This window comes from Phoxinus phoxinus (assembly GCF_949152265.1).
Source record: "Phoxinus phoxinus genome assembly, chromosome: 11".
NCBI classification, from domain to species: domain Eukaryota; kingdom Metazoa; phylum Chordata; class Actinopteri; order Cypriniformes; family Leuciscidae; genus Phoxinus; species Phoxinus phoxinus.
Window position 1 is genome coordinate 10,921,584 of NC_136886.1, and position 19,026 is coordinate 10,940,609.

Genomic DNA, 19,026 nt, shown 5'->3' on the forward strand with positions numbered 1-19,026 from the left:
TTTGTAGCCCACTTTTTTTGTGTGCTTAGAAAATGTCTATTTTTTTGGAAGTTGATCTTGTATCTAAGTTTTTTTTTTTTTTTATCACTTAAGAGGCTTGGATTTGAGAGATGCAGTCGGGTACTTGTAAAATTACCAGTTATAATGCTTTTTTTTTTTTGCAGAAGTGCTAGATGCTTTAAATGTTGCTTTGAAATTAATTTAATTCATTTTCCAGGATTGTTTCCTGCTCTTTTGTGGTCTAACTACAGGTGCTGCTAGTTCATTCAACAGTTACTCCACATTAACTTTGATAATGGTTGTGGACTTTTTTAGACTATGATAATGGTTTGTTAAATGACCAGTAATGTTGTAGTTAAGTCTAAATTCTGTTTACTGAATCTACAGTTAAGTGTTGACAGATTTTTTTTTCTGGTTTTATTCTACTGTGATCTGAAAATGTGATTTATTTTTTCTAACCTTGTCTTCAAGGTGACCACCAAGGGGGCCGGTCTGAATCCCAATGCTAAAGTGTGGCAGGAAGTGTCTGCACCAACCACCCAGGCTCCGGAGGCGGCCACAGAGACGTGCCATTGGCCACAAGGAGAAACTGTCTCTACTGAGGAGTCAGAGGGTATGTATATTGATTGGCAGTTGTTTAGTGCTGCAAGTCATGTGTAAAAATGGACTTCATGCCAACTTTTTCAATTGTTTTCCTGGAAAGGAAAATTGTCAACCACTATTCTTTGTTTTATGTGGGAAACAAAAGGATTTTTATTTCTACACGTCTTAAGTTGATATAAATATAACATGTTTACTTGGTTTCTTTACTTAATGACATGTAGGTAAAGAAAATATTGTATCTTTTGTAAGTTTTATTTTGATCCGTGTTTATTAGAAAATTACTTATTTTACCTTTTTTATCATTTAATTGACTTTTCATCAACTCATGAACACCCTGAAGTTCCTTCTCAAACCTCCAGGGGTTTGGCAAGTCCTGCTTTATGGGTATGTTGTAGGGGTGCACGATATTGACAAAATGTGATATTGCGATATCGATATTAATTTCAATATTTAAATTCCGATCGCTCAAACCACTTCTGGAGGTCTGGGCCGCATTCCAGACGAAACTGGACAAGTGCATCTGGTTGTTGAAACCACATATAAATTTTACTCCAAACAAAAATGCTAAAAATGAAACGTGTGAGAGCGTGTTATAGGCTATATGTCATGTTATAGCCAGATATGACGACGCTACTGCAGCACGCATCACCGAAGCTGAGCATCGATTCATCAAGCCAACGTGCAAACTATCGCATATCAAAGTGAAAGTAAGTCGCAGACGCTTAACACAAAATCATCTTCATTAAAAGTAAAGAAATGTAATGATCTTACCAGGGCTGTTGCCGCTCTCTCTTATTGCGGTCTTTGATTTCAAAATTTTAGCTGACGATCAATAAAATGCAGCTCATAACTGTTGATTTCGGTGACGTGGACTCCATTAAAACTGCATATAGCGCGGAATTGAAGATCGGATTTATATCCGTTTTGCAAAAACACATTTATTTGACCAGGTGTACATGGAATCGTTTTGATAAATCAGATAGCTATCCGATCTGAGAAAACACATGAAGCGGCCAGGTGGCCTGATGTTTATACTTGTGCGCTGGTGTGTGCGTCGAGCCGGCAGGTGTGTGTGTGTAGGGACTGTGTGGTAGAGCGAGGGAGAAGTGAGAGAGTGACGGCGATTAGCTTTGGAGCGAGTAGCGACTAGTCATATTGAGAGAAACAGTGTTGTCTTTCTGACCACTGGGAAAACTGTAGCATGAAAAGTTAACCCTCTCCTTGATTGCATGTTGTTTATGGAGGAGGAGAACCAGGTAATGAGTCGGGGGAAATGCAACGCCACCAAGCAACGTGTATTTTTCGAGAGTTGCATTTCGGATGCATAATAAACAAAATATCGCAAAATTATCGCGAGACTTTCGATATAGTATCGGGCAACGTGATATCGCGATAACGATATTGATTCGATATACCGTGCACCCCTAGTATGTTGTTGTGGTTTTTCTGGTTAGACATGGCTAGATTCTTGGCAGGTGTTGTTTTGAGACGAATAAAATTACTCTGCAGGGGATTCATATGCAATAGCAACTAAGATAATGTCAGACATGATGATGTTAAAGTTTCCTAAAACCCAGTGATGATCAGTATCGCGCTTGGAAGGACCCAGAACTATTCTCACTGTAGAGATCTTTCAACCTAATTTCTCTCCTCTTACTCCCTCCATTCTGTTCTTTCTCATTTCTTTCTCTAATTCTCAAACTAAATTTCTTGCTCTTTCTCGCAGTGGATTGGGTCTGCCCTGATGACTGTGAGATTATGAGATCTGAGGGTTGCATGACCTATTGCTGTTCTTGCGTAGTAACTGAATGGAAAGGTTTCAAATTCATTTACTACTTCTGTCTTTCCTCTTCTGAAGGTTTCAAGGAGTATGTTGTTGGCTATGGTGAGACTGAGTCAGCCCCTCCTATGGAGAGCAGCATGTTGAATGGCATTGAGTCAGCAGAACTGGCTTACCCACTCTATGAACCAGGTCTGCCACAAACACCCACTGTCACACTTTAATTCCATCCGTGATGCTTAATGGCTGATTGTCATTGTGGACTGTATGTTTTGTTGCTCAGTGGAGGGTGAGACCGTCGAGGAGCAGACTCCACTGTCCGAAGAGAGTCTGAAGGAGTCGTTAAAGAAGCAGCTAGAATTTTGCTTCTCAAGGTAACACCCACTCTATTCCCAGACATGCACATACCTGCTCTCCTATACTTTTTTTTTTTTTTTTTTTTTATATACTTCAGGGATGAATGGAAATTCATAATCACCTGAACAATAAAGCAATGCTTATTCTACTCTTGTTTGAAAAAAAGTTCTCATTCAGTAATTAAATGCGATGTTGTAATTAGGGCTGGGACGGTATTTAAAGCGGTTTACCGTGGGAATATTTTGCTTTTCAACCGCGGTAAGAAAAAATCCATACCGTCCCAGCCCTAGTTGTAATGCACCTTTGGAATCAAAGGTGTAATCACTTTGGAAGTGATTTCATGAACAATCTGATTGAAGCCCTTTTATTCAGCAGTATTGTAATTGTTGGTTGTCAAGTATGCACAGTGGTAATCTCTTTATAATTTAATTTGATATGAAAAGAATAGATCACCCAAATATTAAAATGATCACCCAAATATTAAAAGGATCATCTTTTAAGTACCCTGATTCCTTTTCAATGTAGTATGCTTATTGGATACCAGAAGTCATTTATTTTTTGCATGTCAAAAACTAACTTTGTGTGACTGATTGAGAATTGTATAAGTGTTTATTGCATGGGTCGCTATTTCCAACAGCAGATTAGTGAGTTTGTCTAGTGCAGCGGTTTTCAATAGGTGAGTGAGGCGCGCCTCCCCGGGGGGGCGCCAAAGAGCCACAGGGGAGGCGCGACACGCAAAGAAAAAAATAACTGTATGCAGCTAAATTGTCGTGTATTAGCTTTAAAATTAAAATGCATCGTTTCCTCGTCCCAAGTCAACAGAAGTCAGCATTAAGGGAGGAGACAGTCACAGGACCCAGCAAAAAACGTAGGAAATATGATCATGAGAGTATAGGCCTATTTAAAGTTAGGTTTTATCTGGTCGGGGTCCGAGGCTGCACCTCTGCCGCAGTGTGTGGTCTGCAAGGAGGTGCTAGCAAATGATAGAGACTAGGCTTGCTACGATAGTCGGTGTTACTACTGATGTTCAGTGATTTTAAAAGTAGCCTCAATTAGGCCTGCATGAAGTTGGAAATGATTTGCTGTTGCAAAGAATCGTTTATGAATGCACTTTTAAAAAAGTTGTAGAAATAAAATTTCTTCAAATACAATTAAAAAAGTTTTATCAGTTTATACATTTTATCAGTTGTTATTGAAACTCATTGCCTGGAACACACAAAAGATGCCATTTACTGCAGAGGCGTGTGTGGGTTAAGGCAGGCGGACAGGGTTTTGGGGAAGGGGGGGCTCGGCTGTCCTTACCTACTGTAAGGGGAGGCTCACATTCACCCAATTTGAAAACCCCTGGTCTAGTGTATCTAGATTTTCTGTTTTTGTTTATAGTCCACCATATGGATTTTTTTTAATGGCTGATTTATAAATGGATATTTAAAGACTTCAGTCAGTCAGTCTTAGGTGCTGTCGGCTCGCATTGACCATTTACATATTAGACGTGACTATCTAATTTGTTTTCTGACAATTGCTTTTATTACGGTATACAGTAGGGCTGGGCGATAAAACGATAACGACAATTATCGCAATATAATTTTTCTCGATAAAACGATATCAAGAGTTCGATAAATGTTCGATAATGTTTTTGCGCCAAAAGCGGAACGAATCTAATTTGAACCGCGCGCGCCACACGGACCGTTTATCCGCTCGGCTCAAAGTCCAAACGGCAGCGCGAGCTCACTCGAGCAGACGCGTTTACTCTGATCGGTCTCGGTCACTAGATCCAGTGAGAGCGCTTGAATTCAGCGAGGAACACAAATGTCTCAGTGATTTAAACCAGTTTAAAGGCAGATTTGACCGCGCTGACGAACAGTAGAAGCACTGTGCGCAACGATACAGTCAGAAGCTTTTCCGTCTACACATTCCCATCATTTACCACGGATTTAACGTTACTGTAACGTTAGCCTAGTAATATTAACTGCACCATGAAATGTGGGATATATATATATTGAATTGTATAATATTATTAATGTAGACAATGTATTAAAGGACTAATGGAATATAATTACAGTTTTTAATAATGTATTTAGGCTAAGTTACTGGTTTTCATAAATACCATAGAAACGTCACAATATGTGACGTTTCTCACATAGAAACCATAAAGTTACAATAGAGACCATAAAGTTACATTTTATCTGTGGTTATCATTATCTAAATGCATGATGCTGGATGACCAATGGTTAATTTTAATAAAACTAAAGAATATTACATTTTACCAAATAAAAATAACAGATTTTTTTAACAGATTTTACTGTTTTTGTTAATGAACATAAATTGTATAAAGTAAATCTGCATCCTAACTCAAGCTAATACTACTGAAATAAAGATATTTATTTTGTTAAGGAAAAATGTCAAATATTTGAATGTTCTACCTCGGATTTGTGAAATGTTCACCTGTTTGGCAAGTGTTTGTCATGATAGGCTATGTTCTGACAATAAAGAGTAGTTTAAAAACACAACGCTCTGGTGTCTACAGCTTTCACTTAGGAGTCTGTCTTTAAACTTGAAATAAATAAAGATTTGACATTTATCGATAATTATCGATATCGACTGATATAAAAATATATATCGACTGATATATATCGTGATATTTTTTTTTGGCCATATCGCCCAGCCCTAGTATACAGTATTATCACAATATTGAAATTAGTAGAAAAGTGTTATTTATTTTTCTTATAACAAAAAGAATAAATACAATAAAGCAGTAAACAAATCTTTCAAACAGATTAAAGTGCAAAAGAATTAAGTAACAATTTACAAAAAGTCTTTTAGTTATTAATATTGCAATTAACCAACATGAACAAAGAATAATAACTTCTGTAACAAATGTAGTTATTGCTCATTGTTAATGTTAGTTAAACGACTGATCATTGTTAGTTCATGTTCGCTCAGGTCCATTAAATAGTTACAACTTTTGATTGTAGTAATGTTAGTAAATTTTGAAATTAACATTAACTAAGATTAAATGTAGTAGTATTTTGTTCATATCAGTTTAACTAATTGTCGAACAATAAAGAATCTTAACATTTTCAACCAATATTTAGAGCATGTTGTAGTCCAGGTTAAAATAAATATTTGTTTGAAAATAAATAGCCTATTAAGTATTTGGTGCTGTGATCAACACCATAGTGAATAAAAAAATCTGAATGGCTGTTTGAAACATTTAAGAACTGTTCAGAAACAGAAAGTCGCGCTGCATTTCTGCTGCCAGAGTGTGAATGTGCATTTTCATTCAGTGTCTTCACTTGTTCTGCCATGCTGCTCATGCGAGTGTGCACATGCCTCTTTGACGCAGCATACAACGGTGTTGTCCAATTTATCCGATTGATGAGGAAAAGTATTCTAAAAATCAGAATAATTCACAATATAAAATTATTCACAGTATTTTCAAAAATACAACCAGTCAAAAGAAACAACGTTTGTAGAAATACTTCTACACTTCTGTCGTAAAAACATCTGGTCTTTTTTTCATTTGCACATGTAAACATAAGCATACATGTCCAGTGGTGTGACAACAGTAATATTTGAAGTAACGGGTTTCTATCAATGGAATATGCAAATTATGCAATGGAAGCTTGTAGTTATTAAAATTATGTTTTCCAACTATATATGCTTAATCTGTATTCAAAGGCTTTACCAAGTGAAACACTATGTTTTGAGTGCTATGAATATCACTACAAGTGTTCAAAATTTGTTCATTACTTTTTTTTTTTACAGGGAGAATCTCTCCAAAGACCTTTACCTGATATCTCAGATGGACAGTGATCAGTTTGTCCCTATTTGGACCATTGCGAGCATGGAGGGGGTCAAACTGCTGACTACTGATATGGACCTGATACTTGAGGTGCTACGAGGTAAAAACAAAAACAAAAAAACACACTGGCCAAAGTTAGAGTTTTTTGTTCATTCCTTGCATTTAACCGTGTTGTCCTTCTCAGCCTCTCCCATGGTGCAGGTGGATGAGAAGGGCGAGAAGGTACGGCCAAACCACAAGAGATGCATCATCATCCTCAGAGAAGTCCCTGAGACCACACCTGTCGAGGTGAGACCACTCTGTATGTTCATCTCTTGAAGCTGTATATGGTAGAGAATTGGTTATTACTACTGTGGTTACCCCGATGATGATCAGTATCGCGCTTGGAAGGATCCAGAACCATTGCTGCTGAGATTTCATTGTCCTCTTGTTTAAATCTCTCTCTCTCTCTCTCTCTCTCTCTCTCTCTCTCTCTCTCTCTCTCTCTCTCTCTCTCTCTCTCTCTCTCTCTCTCTCTCTCTCTCTCTCTCTCTCTGTCTCTCTCTCTGTCTCTCTCTCTCTGTCTCTCTCTCTCTGTCTCTGTCTCTGTAGAGTGGATTTTGCCCTAATGACCGTGAGATTATGAGATCTGAGGGATATCTGGCCTTCTGTTTCTCAGTAGTTTTCACTTATTTTTAATTAGCTGACTAATGCTTTTGTCTCTCTATCAGGAGGTGGAGGCACTTTTTAAAAGTGAGAAGTGTCCGCAGGTCATCAGCGTGGAGTTTGCGCACAATAACAACTGGTACATCACATTCCAGTCTGACACTGATGCTCAACAGGTATTATTGAATAAAACATTCACAACAGCCTAGTCATAGAATAAATGTCTGTATAAATAATTGGTAAAATCTTTTTTTTTTTCAAGATCTGAAATATTGAGTTAAAACTCATTTTAATTCAGATCATAGGTTGCAAGTAAAAGTTTTTTTTTTTTCATGAATGGTTGTGCATCAAAATGATTATACATATATTATTAGCTAGCTGCTGATTAACTAGCTGCTTGGCTTAAAACTGAAAAATTATTTTAACAGCCTAAATTTGCTGATATGAAAACCAATATGCACTTTTGCTCTGCTGTTACCTGGGTGAGGTCTAACGTGTTTTTGCATTTTGTCTGCTGATTTAATTAATGCAAATTGTCTTTATCTGGCCACATTGTTTCACAGGCTTACAGATACTTGCGTGAGGAAGTCAAAACCTTTCAGGGCAAACCAATTATGGTGAGTGCACATTGTGTTGCTGTCTTATAGTTTGACCAGACTGATGATTCATGCCAGCATATGCTTGTGTGTTAGTGAATGGATGTGTGAATGTGCACTCAATTTCTGTTCTAGAAGTATGGCTGCATTGTCATATCATACGTCCGTGATAATTAAAGGTGGGGTATGTGATTTGCAAAACGGCCGGCAGATTTTGAAAATACACAACTCAAATGGTCCTACCTTCTTTCCTTTCACCCATTCAAAGAACATGGACATGGATGGGGGGAGGGGGGGGATGGCACAACGTTTGATTGACGCACTTACTGTCCAATGATTCTAGGTGGACTTGGAAATGATTGGCTGGAGTGTTTCGAGTCCTGCCTGTTCCACAGATGATTAAATTGCTTAATTTTTATTTCAGTGCTTCTAACTCAGTGGCTGTAAGTGGGTTAGGAATAGGATTTTAAGTGATTTTGAAAAAATGGCCAAAAAAAGAGAATTACATACCCCACCTTTAATGCGATATGGCTCAGCTTGTCAGTTAACTACGGCTCTGTGTAGTAAATGCCACTACATCTGAAAGCAGGTGATTGCGATTTACTACTAATCAAGGAACCGGCTTTACTGACGAGATGCGCCTAACAATGTCATGCGATATATCGCCCAGCCCTAGTGATCAGTTATACTATCATTATGTAACCAATAGGAAAGACCCCTGTAAATGGTGTATGGGATTATGTAACCAGCAGCTTTTTTTTTTGGTCCTGTTCAGTCTATTTGCATTATTTTATACAACGAAATGCATTCTATATTGTGCAGCCCACATCCTTAAATAGGACACGCATCTAATGCATTTGTCATACAGACACCTTTTGTTTGACTGAGTCACTGGTTCACATTTATAAGTAATTTCTGGATATTGCATGTACTGTAGTGTCTGTGTGGGTTCTTTGGTCTGTCCCTCTCAGCACTAAGTTCTGCCCTCATGACTGGTATGAGATCTGAGGGCAGATTGACATGTGGGGTTACTGATTGTCATTTAAGTTCTCCATTTAGTTTCAAAATTGAGTGCATCACACATAATGGATGTTGATCTTGGATGTTCTGGGCCTAGTTGATTTGAATGATCTAGATTTAGATCTAGATTTGGATCTAGAAGTCCCATGATTCGGTGCTTCAAATTGGGTTGTACATTTAACAGTGGCTATGTAAGAACAGGTTATTTTCGCTATTGGTCGATTGTTTAAAAACAGTTGAATATAATAACTTGTTTTTAATTTTATCCTCTAATATTATAGTAATGTATCAGATGAGAGGGTTCCCTGTATAGTTTGCAGCATTATTTGGGAGAGATTAGTTGTTTTCCCTTTTAGAAAATCAAACTATCAGCATCTGCATCAACAGCTGTCATTATGAATAATTGTCATCGGCTGAGAAATTAAGTATCAGTGCATGTCTCTTTAAATGATAATGAGCAACTGCTCACCCCAGCCCTCTCTTCCATGGGGGGTGTTGACACAAGACAAGTAAAGTTTTGCCACGACAACCTGCCTTGGTGCACAGTATACAAATGGCTGAGGGCGTAAATATGCTAATACTGGACAGTCCGTCAGTGGTTGTGGGCGGAGCATGAGCAATATGACATCATATTGCTCAGAAAACCTAAAAGGCTTTATGAGGATTGGGAAAAAAAAGTGAATGGATTTTTTTTTTTTATTGTATGGTGGTTGTCCACACACTGCAAAGACACATTTATATGCAAGCACCATATAAAAGTGCATTTTGCATCTGATGACCCCTTTAATAATAGGTAACCTAATGTCTAATTTATTACTTTAACAGTTAAATTAAGTGTATATTATGATACAAATGTTGTATATTTGCTGGGATCAGGATAATCCGATTTTATTCTTATTTTTTGTATATATATCGAAGGTATCCCAAACTTACTGAAAAGTTTTGAACAACACAAACTGATGATTTGATCCATATCGATACTGAGATTTCCAATTTCAGAATCCTTTATCTATTGAACAATCCATTTTCAAGAGTTGATCCAATTCGATAGCTGAAAGCGATTAGATTACTTTTGAACAACGAGCCCTAGTTTTAATGCAGGTCTGTCTTTGTGTGTTTTTGTCATGGTAGGCTCGTATCAAGGCCATTAACACTTTCTTTGCTAAGAACGGTTATGGGGCCGTTGACTCTGGAGTGTACTCCACTCCATCACAGTACTCGTCTCCAGTTTACCTGCAGCAGGTGTACCAGCCTCCGCAGCAGTACCCTCTCTACAGCCTTCTGCCACAGACGTGGACCCCTTCACCCACCCCTTATTTTGAAACGCCGCTGGTGAGAACTTGAAATATATTTTCTTGAAATATTGTAATAAGTGTTTTACTGCTGAATTAAGACATTCAAGTGACAATTTCCACATAAGACGACTAGTGGTGGAACGGATAACAAAATTCACGGTTCGGATCATTTATGGTTTTTGAGCCACGGATCGGATCAGCAAAAAAAAAAGAAGTATATATACATATGTGTGGAGGGGCGGTGGTGTAACTTTGCTTTTCATTTCTTAAAGCTCATTTGAAGTTCTTTGATACTACATCAAAATCTACTAGCCTAACTGATAGTTCACACACAATTTAACAAACAAGTGAACAGTCAGTAATAAAAATAAGAACAAATACACAAATTACAAGCAGAGATGAATACTAAATAACAAATTTACAGTCTAACTGTAGTATTCAGGTAAAGAAATTCATAATTAAGCCTAAATGTAAAATAACACTTTGTTCACTGTAGAAATGTTATATATTTTTATCTTTGTTAAAGCTGTATTTTGTTTTACAAACGTGTATGGTAAAATATGATACTTTTAAAATTTTTGTTATAAAAATATTTTAGATGGTCTAAAAAAAAAACATTTGTCATTAAAGACTGCAGGTTCACAAATAATTGATTGTTGCCATGGTGCTATATGTTCAGAAACACAAATGTAGCTGTATATGAAAGATGATCAGAGCAGATTTGGTTTTGACCCAGTGATGATAAACTAAGCGCATAGAGGGAAGCAGGGAGTGATCAGAAATTTTGGGGAGATCTTTCTCTATCTCTCTCTCTTTATCTCTCTATCTATCTCTCTCTTTATCTCTCTATCTCGCTCTCTCTCTCTCTTCCCTTAAAGGTCACTCCTGTCCCAGTGAGCGTAAAGATTATGAGATCTGAGGGTCACTTGTGGAATGACAACTAAATGACTTTTCAATGTCTAAGCATTTTAGCAACGCAGTCATTTTTCAACATTTGAATGCGACTCATCCAATGAGTTACTCTTTTTGATAGCCTTTTTAGTTACATTTGTATTACAGTCATGAAGGCTGAAGGTATGAGCTGATGGAGTCTCAGTAGGTCTCTGGGTTTGTAATCAGGTTTGTGATTGCAGGCCGAGCTCCAGGGGAGTTACTGGAGTGAAGCGCAGTATGAAGTCAGTCAGGGCAGTTGACTGCTTTCTAAATGGTTTCCATGCCAACAGTTGTTTGGTTCATTTGGAGTTTCACATTAATGTTAAGAGGCATTTTGAGCATGCGTCACAAAAATGTGAATTGAAGATAATTTGTATGAGGTTGAGGATGTGTGGGTTAATCTCAGCTGTTGTTTCATCTTGCAGGCTCCATTTCCCAACAGCACATTTGTTAATGGCTTTGGCACAGCAGGAAACTACAAAACTGGCTCGTCTCCAATCAGCCTTACACGCAACTACTCCCGCAACCGGTAAGATCCTGAAATCTACTTGATGTTTTAAAAATCTCTTTTTTAGCCTATCCCTTTCCCTCTCTGCCAAAAACATAATCGGTTGTTTCTTCTACCATGGGAAATTTATATCCTAGGGGTTGGTTTTTAATAAAAACTTAATTGTTCAGGGTTTCTACTGGTCTTAATTCACCCTTCCACAAATTAAGGCTTTGAAAATGCCTTAAATCAAAGCAGAAAGTCTTAAATTCATGAAGTCATGGCATTAAATGTTGTATGCATTGCAAAAACTTAAGATTCAACCTGAAGTTGGTTATTCAATCAATACATTGTGTTGGAAATAATAGTTTGAAAAATGGAAATAAGCAGGTTTTTTGACGAGATGTTTTAGCTTGTGTGTTTGCAATCTGATCATTTAAAGCCTTTAAACTGAAGGTTTTTAGTCCAAGGATCCAGTAAGCGAATGCATTCATGCAGTCAGTCCAAAACAATGCTAATGCAGAGAAAATTCTGCCGATTACATCAGAGATGGAAGAGAGAATAGTTACTCTCGTTTTCAAAACATTATTCATTCGTGTATTAGCTTTTCTTTTAAACTTCTCTCATATTCAGAGATTGTTTCTGAGCCACGTGAGTCCTCCATCACAGCGCTGAAGTACAAATTAATTAATCAGTGAAATGCAGACTGAACGGCAGGATAAAACATCCTACTGATGCCTGAGCATTATGATAGCAAACTACAACTCTCAGCTGGATAAACAAGACTTCATATTTTGTTTCTCCAGTAAATGCATCTTGATTTAAGAATCTTTGGACATTTGCTCTGAGGAAGAATATCCTTTTTTGCAGTGTAATCCTAAGGTACAGTTTAAGTTATTTCCATATTCTAGTGGTTGGAAGCAGAGCAATTTTTTTGTAAAATGAATAAAAAAGTAACTGATATCTGTTGGAAGTAGAGGGGTGCGATATTAATATCGTAATAACACGCGTTTTAACAATGTGCAATCTGACATTATCGAGTATGTCTCGCACACACCCAGAGAGTGCATGCATACACTACGTGATGTAGTCTTGTAGATTAGACTTGTGCGGATGCGCATTTAGAGTGCACAATTTCACTGCGTAATTTAGTCTATATTTATATAATTTAAGTTAATAAATATCACAGTTTAATAAACAAACTTAATATTAAGTGACTTATTATTAAGACTCCATATTGTCTGTTTTTGCTCTATTTTGCCAACAAACATAGTTCAATTGCATCTCTGGGCAACACACAGCAATGTGTGACTCTGTGAAAATGGTTAAGTCATGCACATGCTAATTACTTGTTTAGTTTATAGGATTTTTTATTTATTTATTGCAAATGAAGATGCATCCCATACAGCAACATAGTGTCGGCCCACATCTGGTACATGTGGATTCCACACGCACCACATATGGTCCGGATCTGGGCCGTTGCTGTCTAGGAGATATTAACAGTAAGAAATAAGGGGGTCATATGGACATCACAAGTGGTTATAAGAATTACACATCAACACAATATAATATTTTATTATGAATCAAGCTTTACAACAGACTCAAGGATGATATACGTTTTCGAAGCCTTTGTGCTCAAAGATTTTGACATTTTCTTGAAGTAAAAAGGGACTTTTCTAAAAGGAGAACATTCTAAAATTAGGAACTACAGTGAATTTTTCTGGCTTTAAGATGAATTTTACCCAGAAGACAGTAAAAAAATACAGTATTTTCAAGATTAACATCCTCAAAATAAAAATCTGACCAAAAAAAAATAGACGGTCTGTCTATGAGGTCAAGTCATACGTATTCTTAAATAGGTTGCCGTGTCCAAAGAAAAGCAGAATGTTTGTCGTATCACCCTTTTAACGTTTAAGGGTATTTACCATAAATGGCTTCGGCGACAGCGCTAGTCAGCATTCCACAGCGTGAGAAAGCCACGGGGGGGAAAAATCTTGTGAGTCACGCATTGAATCAATGCCATTGGTCTCTAAGTAAAGCATCATTTTCAGCGTTACCCAAGCGACGCATTGCTGGTCAGCTGATCCTTGAAAAGTGGAGCTTAAAGTTAAAAATAATTAACATCTTGTTTCATTACATCTAGTGTTGTCAAAAGACCCAGTACTTCGGTATCATTTCGGTACTAAAAAAATTAAATGGTTACGGTACCAGCTAGGGGTGTAACAATATATCGTGCCACAATATATCGCAATACAAAAATGCAACAATACGTATCGTGGATAGTGACAATATGTATCGTGGATAGTTCACCCAAAATAGAAATGACTGTATAAGAAAAAAATCATGTTTTCAGAGTTTTAGTGTCAGTACTACATTAAACTACTATATAATGTTGATTATAATGTATAATAATGCAATGGTCAGCTTCAGAATCATGAATATTTTTATTCTGGTGTCACCATTGTCCTTGAATTACAAGCACCAAGTCCAAACCTGTTCATTTAAACCCACAATGTAATATCAAAGTTAGCATTTTAATCAACAGTACATTTTTTGTTAACCTTTTATCATATGTCTTGGGAGTATCGCAATAATATCGTATCGTGAGTTCAGTATCGTGATATATATCGAATCGTGAAATGAAGGTATCGTTACACCCCTAGTACCAGCTTTTCTTAAGTACAGGTTGTACAGAAGTATCGGGTTAATCCGGTTCTTGATGCGCTGTCCGAAAGGTGCACAGTTGCATCCTCTTCATAAACACACTGAGACATGGCGACCGGCGGCGCTGCTAATGCGGTGGCTCTGAATCCACTTGTTGACAAGAAAGGAGGAAAGAGCCGTTCACAGTGCGTTTTTTGCGCTTGCAAATTCGTTTTCCAGGCGCACCTCTGTTCATGGTTGCATAGCAACGGCAGACGCAACGGGAAAGCACGCGCTTGTGGAAAGAAGAAAGCGGTGCAAACTGCGCTCTCCATGATGACGAGGAAGTATCATCTAATAATTAATTGATTTCTAGCCCTTGCATTAGCTTTACTACTAGATATTAGTGGTGTCAACAATAATCGATTCGGCAATGCAATGCAGGGCATGCACGATTCACCATCGATGCGGCAAAGTGCCATAATCGATTGTCACTGTTTATTTTCTGGCCTTGAGTTAGACAATAAAGTTGTGAAGTTTCAATCACTTCCGGGGGCATAACAACAACAAAAACAATCAAGATGGCTGAGGCGGAGGGAGATGACCGCGATAGACGGGTAATTAAAAACGCACCCAGAGCTTGGAAAGCGGAACATTTGGGCACATTTCAGATTCTACAAAGGTAATGGGAAACTAGACAAGACTTACGCGGTGTAAAACCTGCCACACTAAAATCAAGCACGTCATGCATGTCAAAGATACAGGAGAGTGATAATACACACACACATAGCAGCCAATAAAATCTGTTGTTCAATATCTGACTGTTTGTATTGCCTCATGACTGATGAAAAATTTGCCTTGTTGTGTGCAGTAAAATTGAGATGCATCGTAGAATTGAATCAAATCGTTACCTGGTGAATCGTAATCGAATTGTGAGGGCAGTGCCAATGCACACCCCTACTAGATATATTAATTGAGATGAGAAATAAAAAGCCGCCCTGTACAGCTATGATCAGCTGTTCGGCCGAGCTTTCCATGTCCATGTTGTTACGGAAAGGCCGCTGGTTTTTGTCACAGGACCTGTTGAGATGCTTCTATTATAAGCTGCCCGCCTACATTTGAAGTAAAGAATTTGCACGCGCATAAAACGCGATATGTGAACGGCCCCTAAAGTGGTATCGTGTGCGGTTGTATCTAGTTTAAAAGGCCTTTTAAATATGAACGCAGTTTTGGATTAAATAAAAGGACAGTCAAATAAAACACGTTTTATCTGCTGTTTAGTTGGTAACACTACAATAAGATACCATTCATTAACATTACTTAATGCCTTATCAACATATTGAGTGAACAATATATTTTTACAACATTAATGTATGTTTGTGAATGTTATTTAATACAAACACTTGATTGTTCATGAACAGATGAAACTTTTGATTTTAAAAATGAATTAGTGGGCTACATTTTTAAATTACCCCAAGGAGAATAATTACTTCAGTGTATATAACTATTGTCAGGTCATTTTATCTAATGTTATCTAACAAATGGATATACACTTTAATATATGCAAATTTAATCTAAATTAGCTTTGGTACCGAAATTGGTACAGAGAACCGTGGATTTTCACAGGTATCGGTACCGAATACTGAAATTTTGGTACCGTGACAACACTAATTACATCTATCTTTTAATGATGTTTGTTGAATGAGCGGTTTAATGATTCAAAGACATTGTTGCCGTAACAATGTAACTTACAATGTAACGCGCTGAGTGACATCTTTTCAATGCGCAGAGGTGCTGTTTAGTTTCAGTTACTGAAAATGTCCTCATTTTTGTGCATGCTGACCTTATCGTAACACTTATTTATATAGCAATAAATAAATCCAAATAAATAAATGGCGATAATACCGCATATCGCGCTATTGAGCCACGGAAAATTCCTTCAACGCGGCAGCCCTACTTTACAAGGCTCGACTGAGCAGCAATGTGCCGCATGGGCAACGCTGAAACTAATGCTTCACTTCAGAGATCAATGGCATTGATTTAAAGCATTGACCAGCGCTGCACTGTTCGTGGGAAATACCCCAAATACCCGTGGGATGATACGACAAATGGCGCTATTTTTTTCTCTCTCAAGACATTCTTTAATGTCATCCTCCGTCATTTTGTGGCTCTTTTTTAAAAGTATCGATTTGACACCGGTATAGTTTTAAAACCAAACGATACCCAACCCTATTTGTCGTTCTATAAAAAAATGTATAACTTATTTTTCTTACAACAAAAATAACTCCTCATTTAAATAAAACTATAATGTTAACAATGGTCCATAGATAAATTTGTTGCCGAAGTTATTATTCTTTAATGGTGTTGGTTAAAAAAAAAAAAAAACCCTGATCATTGTTAGTTCGTTAGCTCAGGTTTTTATTTTAATAATGTATTATATGCTGAAACTAACATTGATGAAAAATACTTCTAAAGCATTTATTAATCTTAGTGAGTTTAACCATTGAATTTACTAATGAAGCCTTATTGTGAAGTGTTACCGAAAAATAATAGAGAGAATATTTTCAATCAATATCTAGGGCATGTTGTAGTCCAGATTAAAATGTAAAAGTTTGAAATGACACCATTGCGAATACAAAAATCTGAATGGCTATCACACTGCCAAATACTTTATAGGCTGTTAAAACAATTCAATACTTTGTTTACGAGGGTTACCAATGTAACGGTTGCATTTCTGCTCTTCCATAAGCACCATTTGCTGTCAGACTGAATGCGCATTGTCATTCAGTGCGTCTCCTTCACTCGTTCCGCCTTGCTGCTCATGCGTGTTGGACTTGTTTACATCAGAGTGCACATGCCTCTTTGACGCAGCACACAGTGTTGTACATTTTAACCAATTGATGGGAAAAGTATTCTTAATGTATTCTAAAAATCTAAAATACCATGAATAATTTAGGAAATATTCAAAGTGCCCACAATAATACCGTACATGTTCATTATGTGATATTATGATACTTATTACTGTATATCAGCACGTGTCTATCCCTCCATTTCCAATTAAATTGGCTGAAGTTTTTGTTCAAGTGTGAACTATTGTTGAAATTTAACTAAATTGATTTCCTTGTCATGTGCAGAAAGTGAGGCAGAGCTCTGTGTTTGAGCCACTGGAGTCAGACTGTCTTTGTTACTTTTACTTTTACTAGACTTCCACTTTATTCCAGAAAGAATGTAATCAATGCCTTCAGGTAAATTCATCTTAAATCATAATATTATGCACGTTCATCTTAGTGCTATTTAACCATGAGTAAGAGCTCCATAGTGAAAGACCATCATGACTCGGCTAAAAGCTGTATGTTGCATGTTGGCTTTCACAGTGAATGACAGTGCATTGCCATCAGATCTGTAATGTAACCCTGTCCTTGCATGCATCATCTGTTGCTCTGCGTGTATGAGAATTTCCTGATTGTGTCTTGAAGTACATGCATTATAAATAAAATCTGCTTAGGTGTTGAATGATGAGGACAGGTGAGCCAGTGGCCTATAGTGCCAATATGCTTTATCCAATTTAATGGCAAATGAGATGGCCTAAATGTAATTTTGGCTAAAAGGAAGTAGCAACACTATTTGTTTACTATATATTATTTTATGTACTTGCATCAAAAAAGGTAATTGTTGGGTGCTATGCACTTATTGTGTTCATGGCAAAACACTTTTGCCACTATTGAGTTGGGATGCGTGTAAGGTTAGGGACAAGTTTAGTGGTATGGTTAGGTTTATATATATATATATATATATATATATATATATATATGTATGAGGCCTAAGATTTAGGGCATCAGGGAGCTGCTATCTATATGCATGGTACTGTAACCGCTTTTGAAAGCACACTCGCTTGAATTTGCGTTTATTCTGTGTATAGGGAGCGGCGATATTGAACAATATTTTACAAGATAAGATATGTCAGTGACGCTCAGGATCTGTGGCGCACCAAATCCTCTGCCATCGTCTTGTCGGTCATCTCTTCTTACTCTATTCACTGCGACTCTGTATGGAGTATTGTTCGTTGTCCAACTGAAAATGTTTTTTATAAAAAAAGAAAAGCAAAAAAAAAAGAAAAAGTGCTGTGTCGGCCATGTAATGTAATCAGTTTGCGTCCGAACATTGTGTAGCACTGGTAACCCTGACTACCGCAACAAAAAAGCTACAAAAGAAATGAAGATGTCACTTCAGGAATTTCTCTGCAAAACATTTTTATTTTTGTCACTACATCTCTCATGCATAACATCTCCATTTGTGATGCTTGTTCTACACAGTGAGAGAGACCACCCTTAAAGCCCAGCTGGACAAACTATCTGTTCTACAGATGTTTATTCAGCTTTGATCTGGCTTAAGCAATGGTTTGAGCAATGGTTAGTTACATACTATCACTTCTGTGAAACAGCTGATTTTTCTGTGCTCTGTGCAGGAATCATGTAAAGCCACAGCCTCGTGCTGATGCGAGTCAGCTGACGGAGACTTCGTCCGGTGCTGGTAGTCCCCAGCCCCCATGCACCACCACTTCAGACACCATTGCGTCCACCCTCACCCTGCTCTCTGAACCGCCAGTTTCCCCCAGAGAGAACCACCTCTCCGAACTCTGCATCAGCAGCCGGGCTAGGTCAGTACACACAGATAAGACATGTAGCAGCATTTTTCTTTTACCTGTATAATTTAAGTTAACTGTTAACTTTGGTTGTTTTGACCCAGTGATGATCAACTAAGCGCATAGAGGGAAGCAGGGAGTGATGGGAATACTTTTGGAGTTCTTTATTTTCTCTCTGATCACTTCTCTTGTCCTTTCATTTCTTCCTTTATCTCTCTCG

The 19,026-nt window shown here is 37.5% G+C and overlaps 1 protein-coding gene across 4 annotated transcripts in view; it reads left to right on the top strand.

Annotated features, from left to right (window-relative positions):
- larp4ab (La ribonucleoprotein 4Ab) overlaps positions 1 to 19,026 on the top strand; it is a 30,536-nt gene that overhangs the window by 7,153 nt on the left and 4,357 nt on the right. For 2 of the 4 annotated variants that reach the window (XM_079627730.1, XM_079627732.1), the window contains exons 2-12: positions 472 to 613; positions 2,462 to 2,575; positions 2,667 to 2,757; positions 6,509 to 6,645; positions 6,730 to 6,833; positions 7,256 to 7,366; positions 7,754 to 7,807; positions 9,938 to 10,138; positions 11,460 to 11,563; positions 17,368 to 17,409; positions 18,630 to 18,821. In XM_079627730.1, coding sequence (XP_079483856.1) covers positions 472 to 613; positions 2,462 to 2,575; positions 2,667 to 2,757; positions 6,509 to 6,645; positions 6,730 to 6,833; positions 7,256 to 7,366; positions 7,754 to 7,807; positions 9,938 to 10,138; positions 11,460 to 11,563; positions 17,368 to 17,409; positions 18,630 to 18,821 — 1,292 coding nt within the window. The remainder of the gene's footprint in view (positions 1 to 471; positions 614 to 2,461; positions 2,576 to 2,666; positions 2,758 to 6,508; positions 6,646 to 6,729; positions 6,834 to 7,255; positions 7,367 to 7,753; positions 7,808 to 9,937; positions 10,139 to 11,459; positions 11,564 to 17,367; positions 17,410 to 18,629; positions 18,822 to 19,026) is intronic. The other 2 variants (XM_079627731.1, XM_079627733.1) reach the window with 1 other exon arrangement.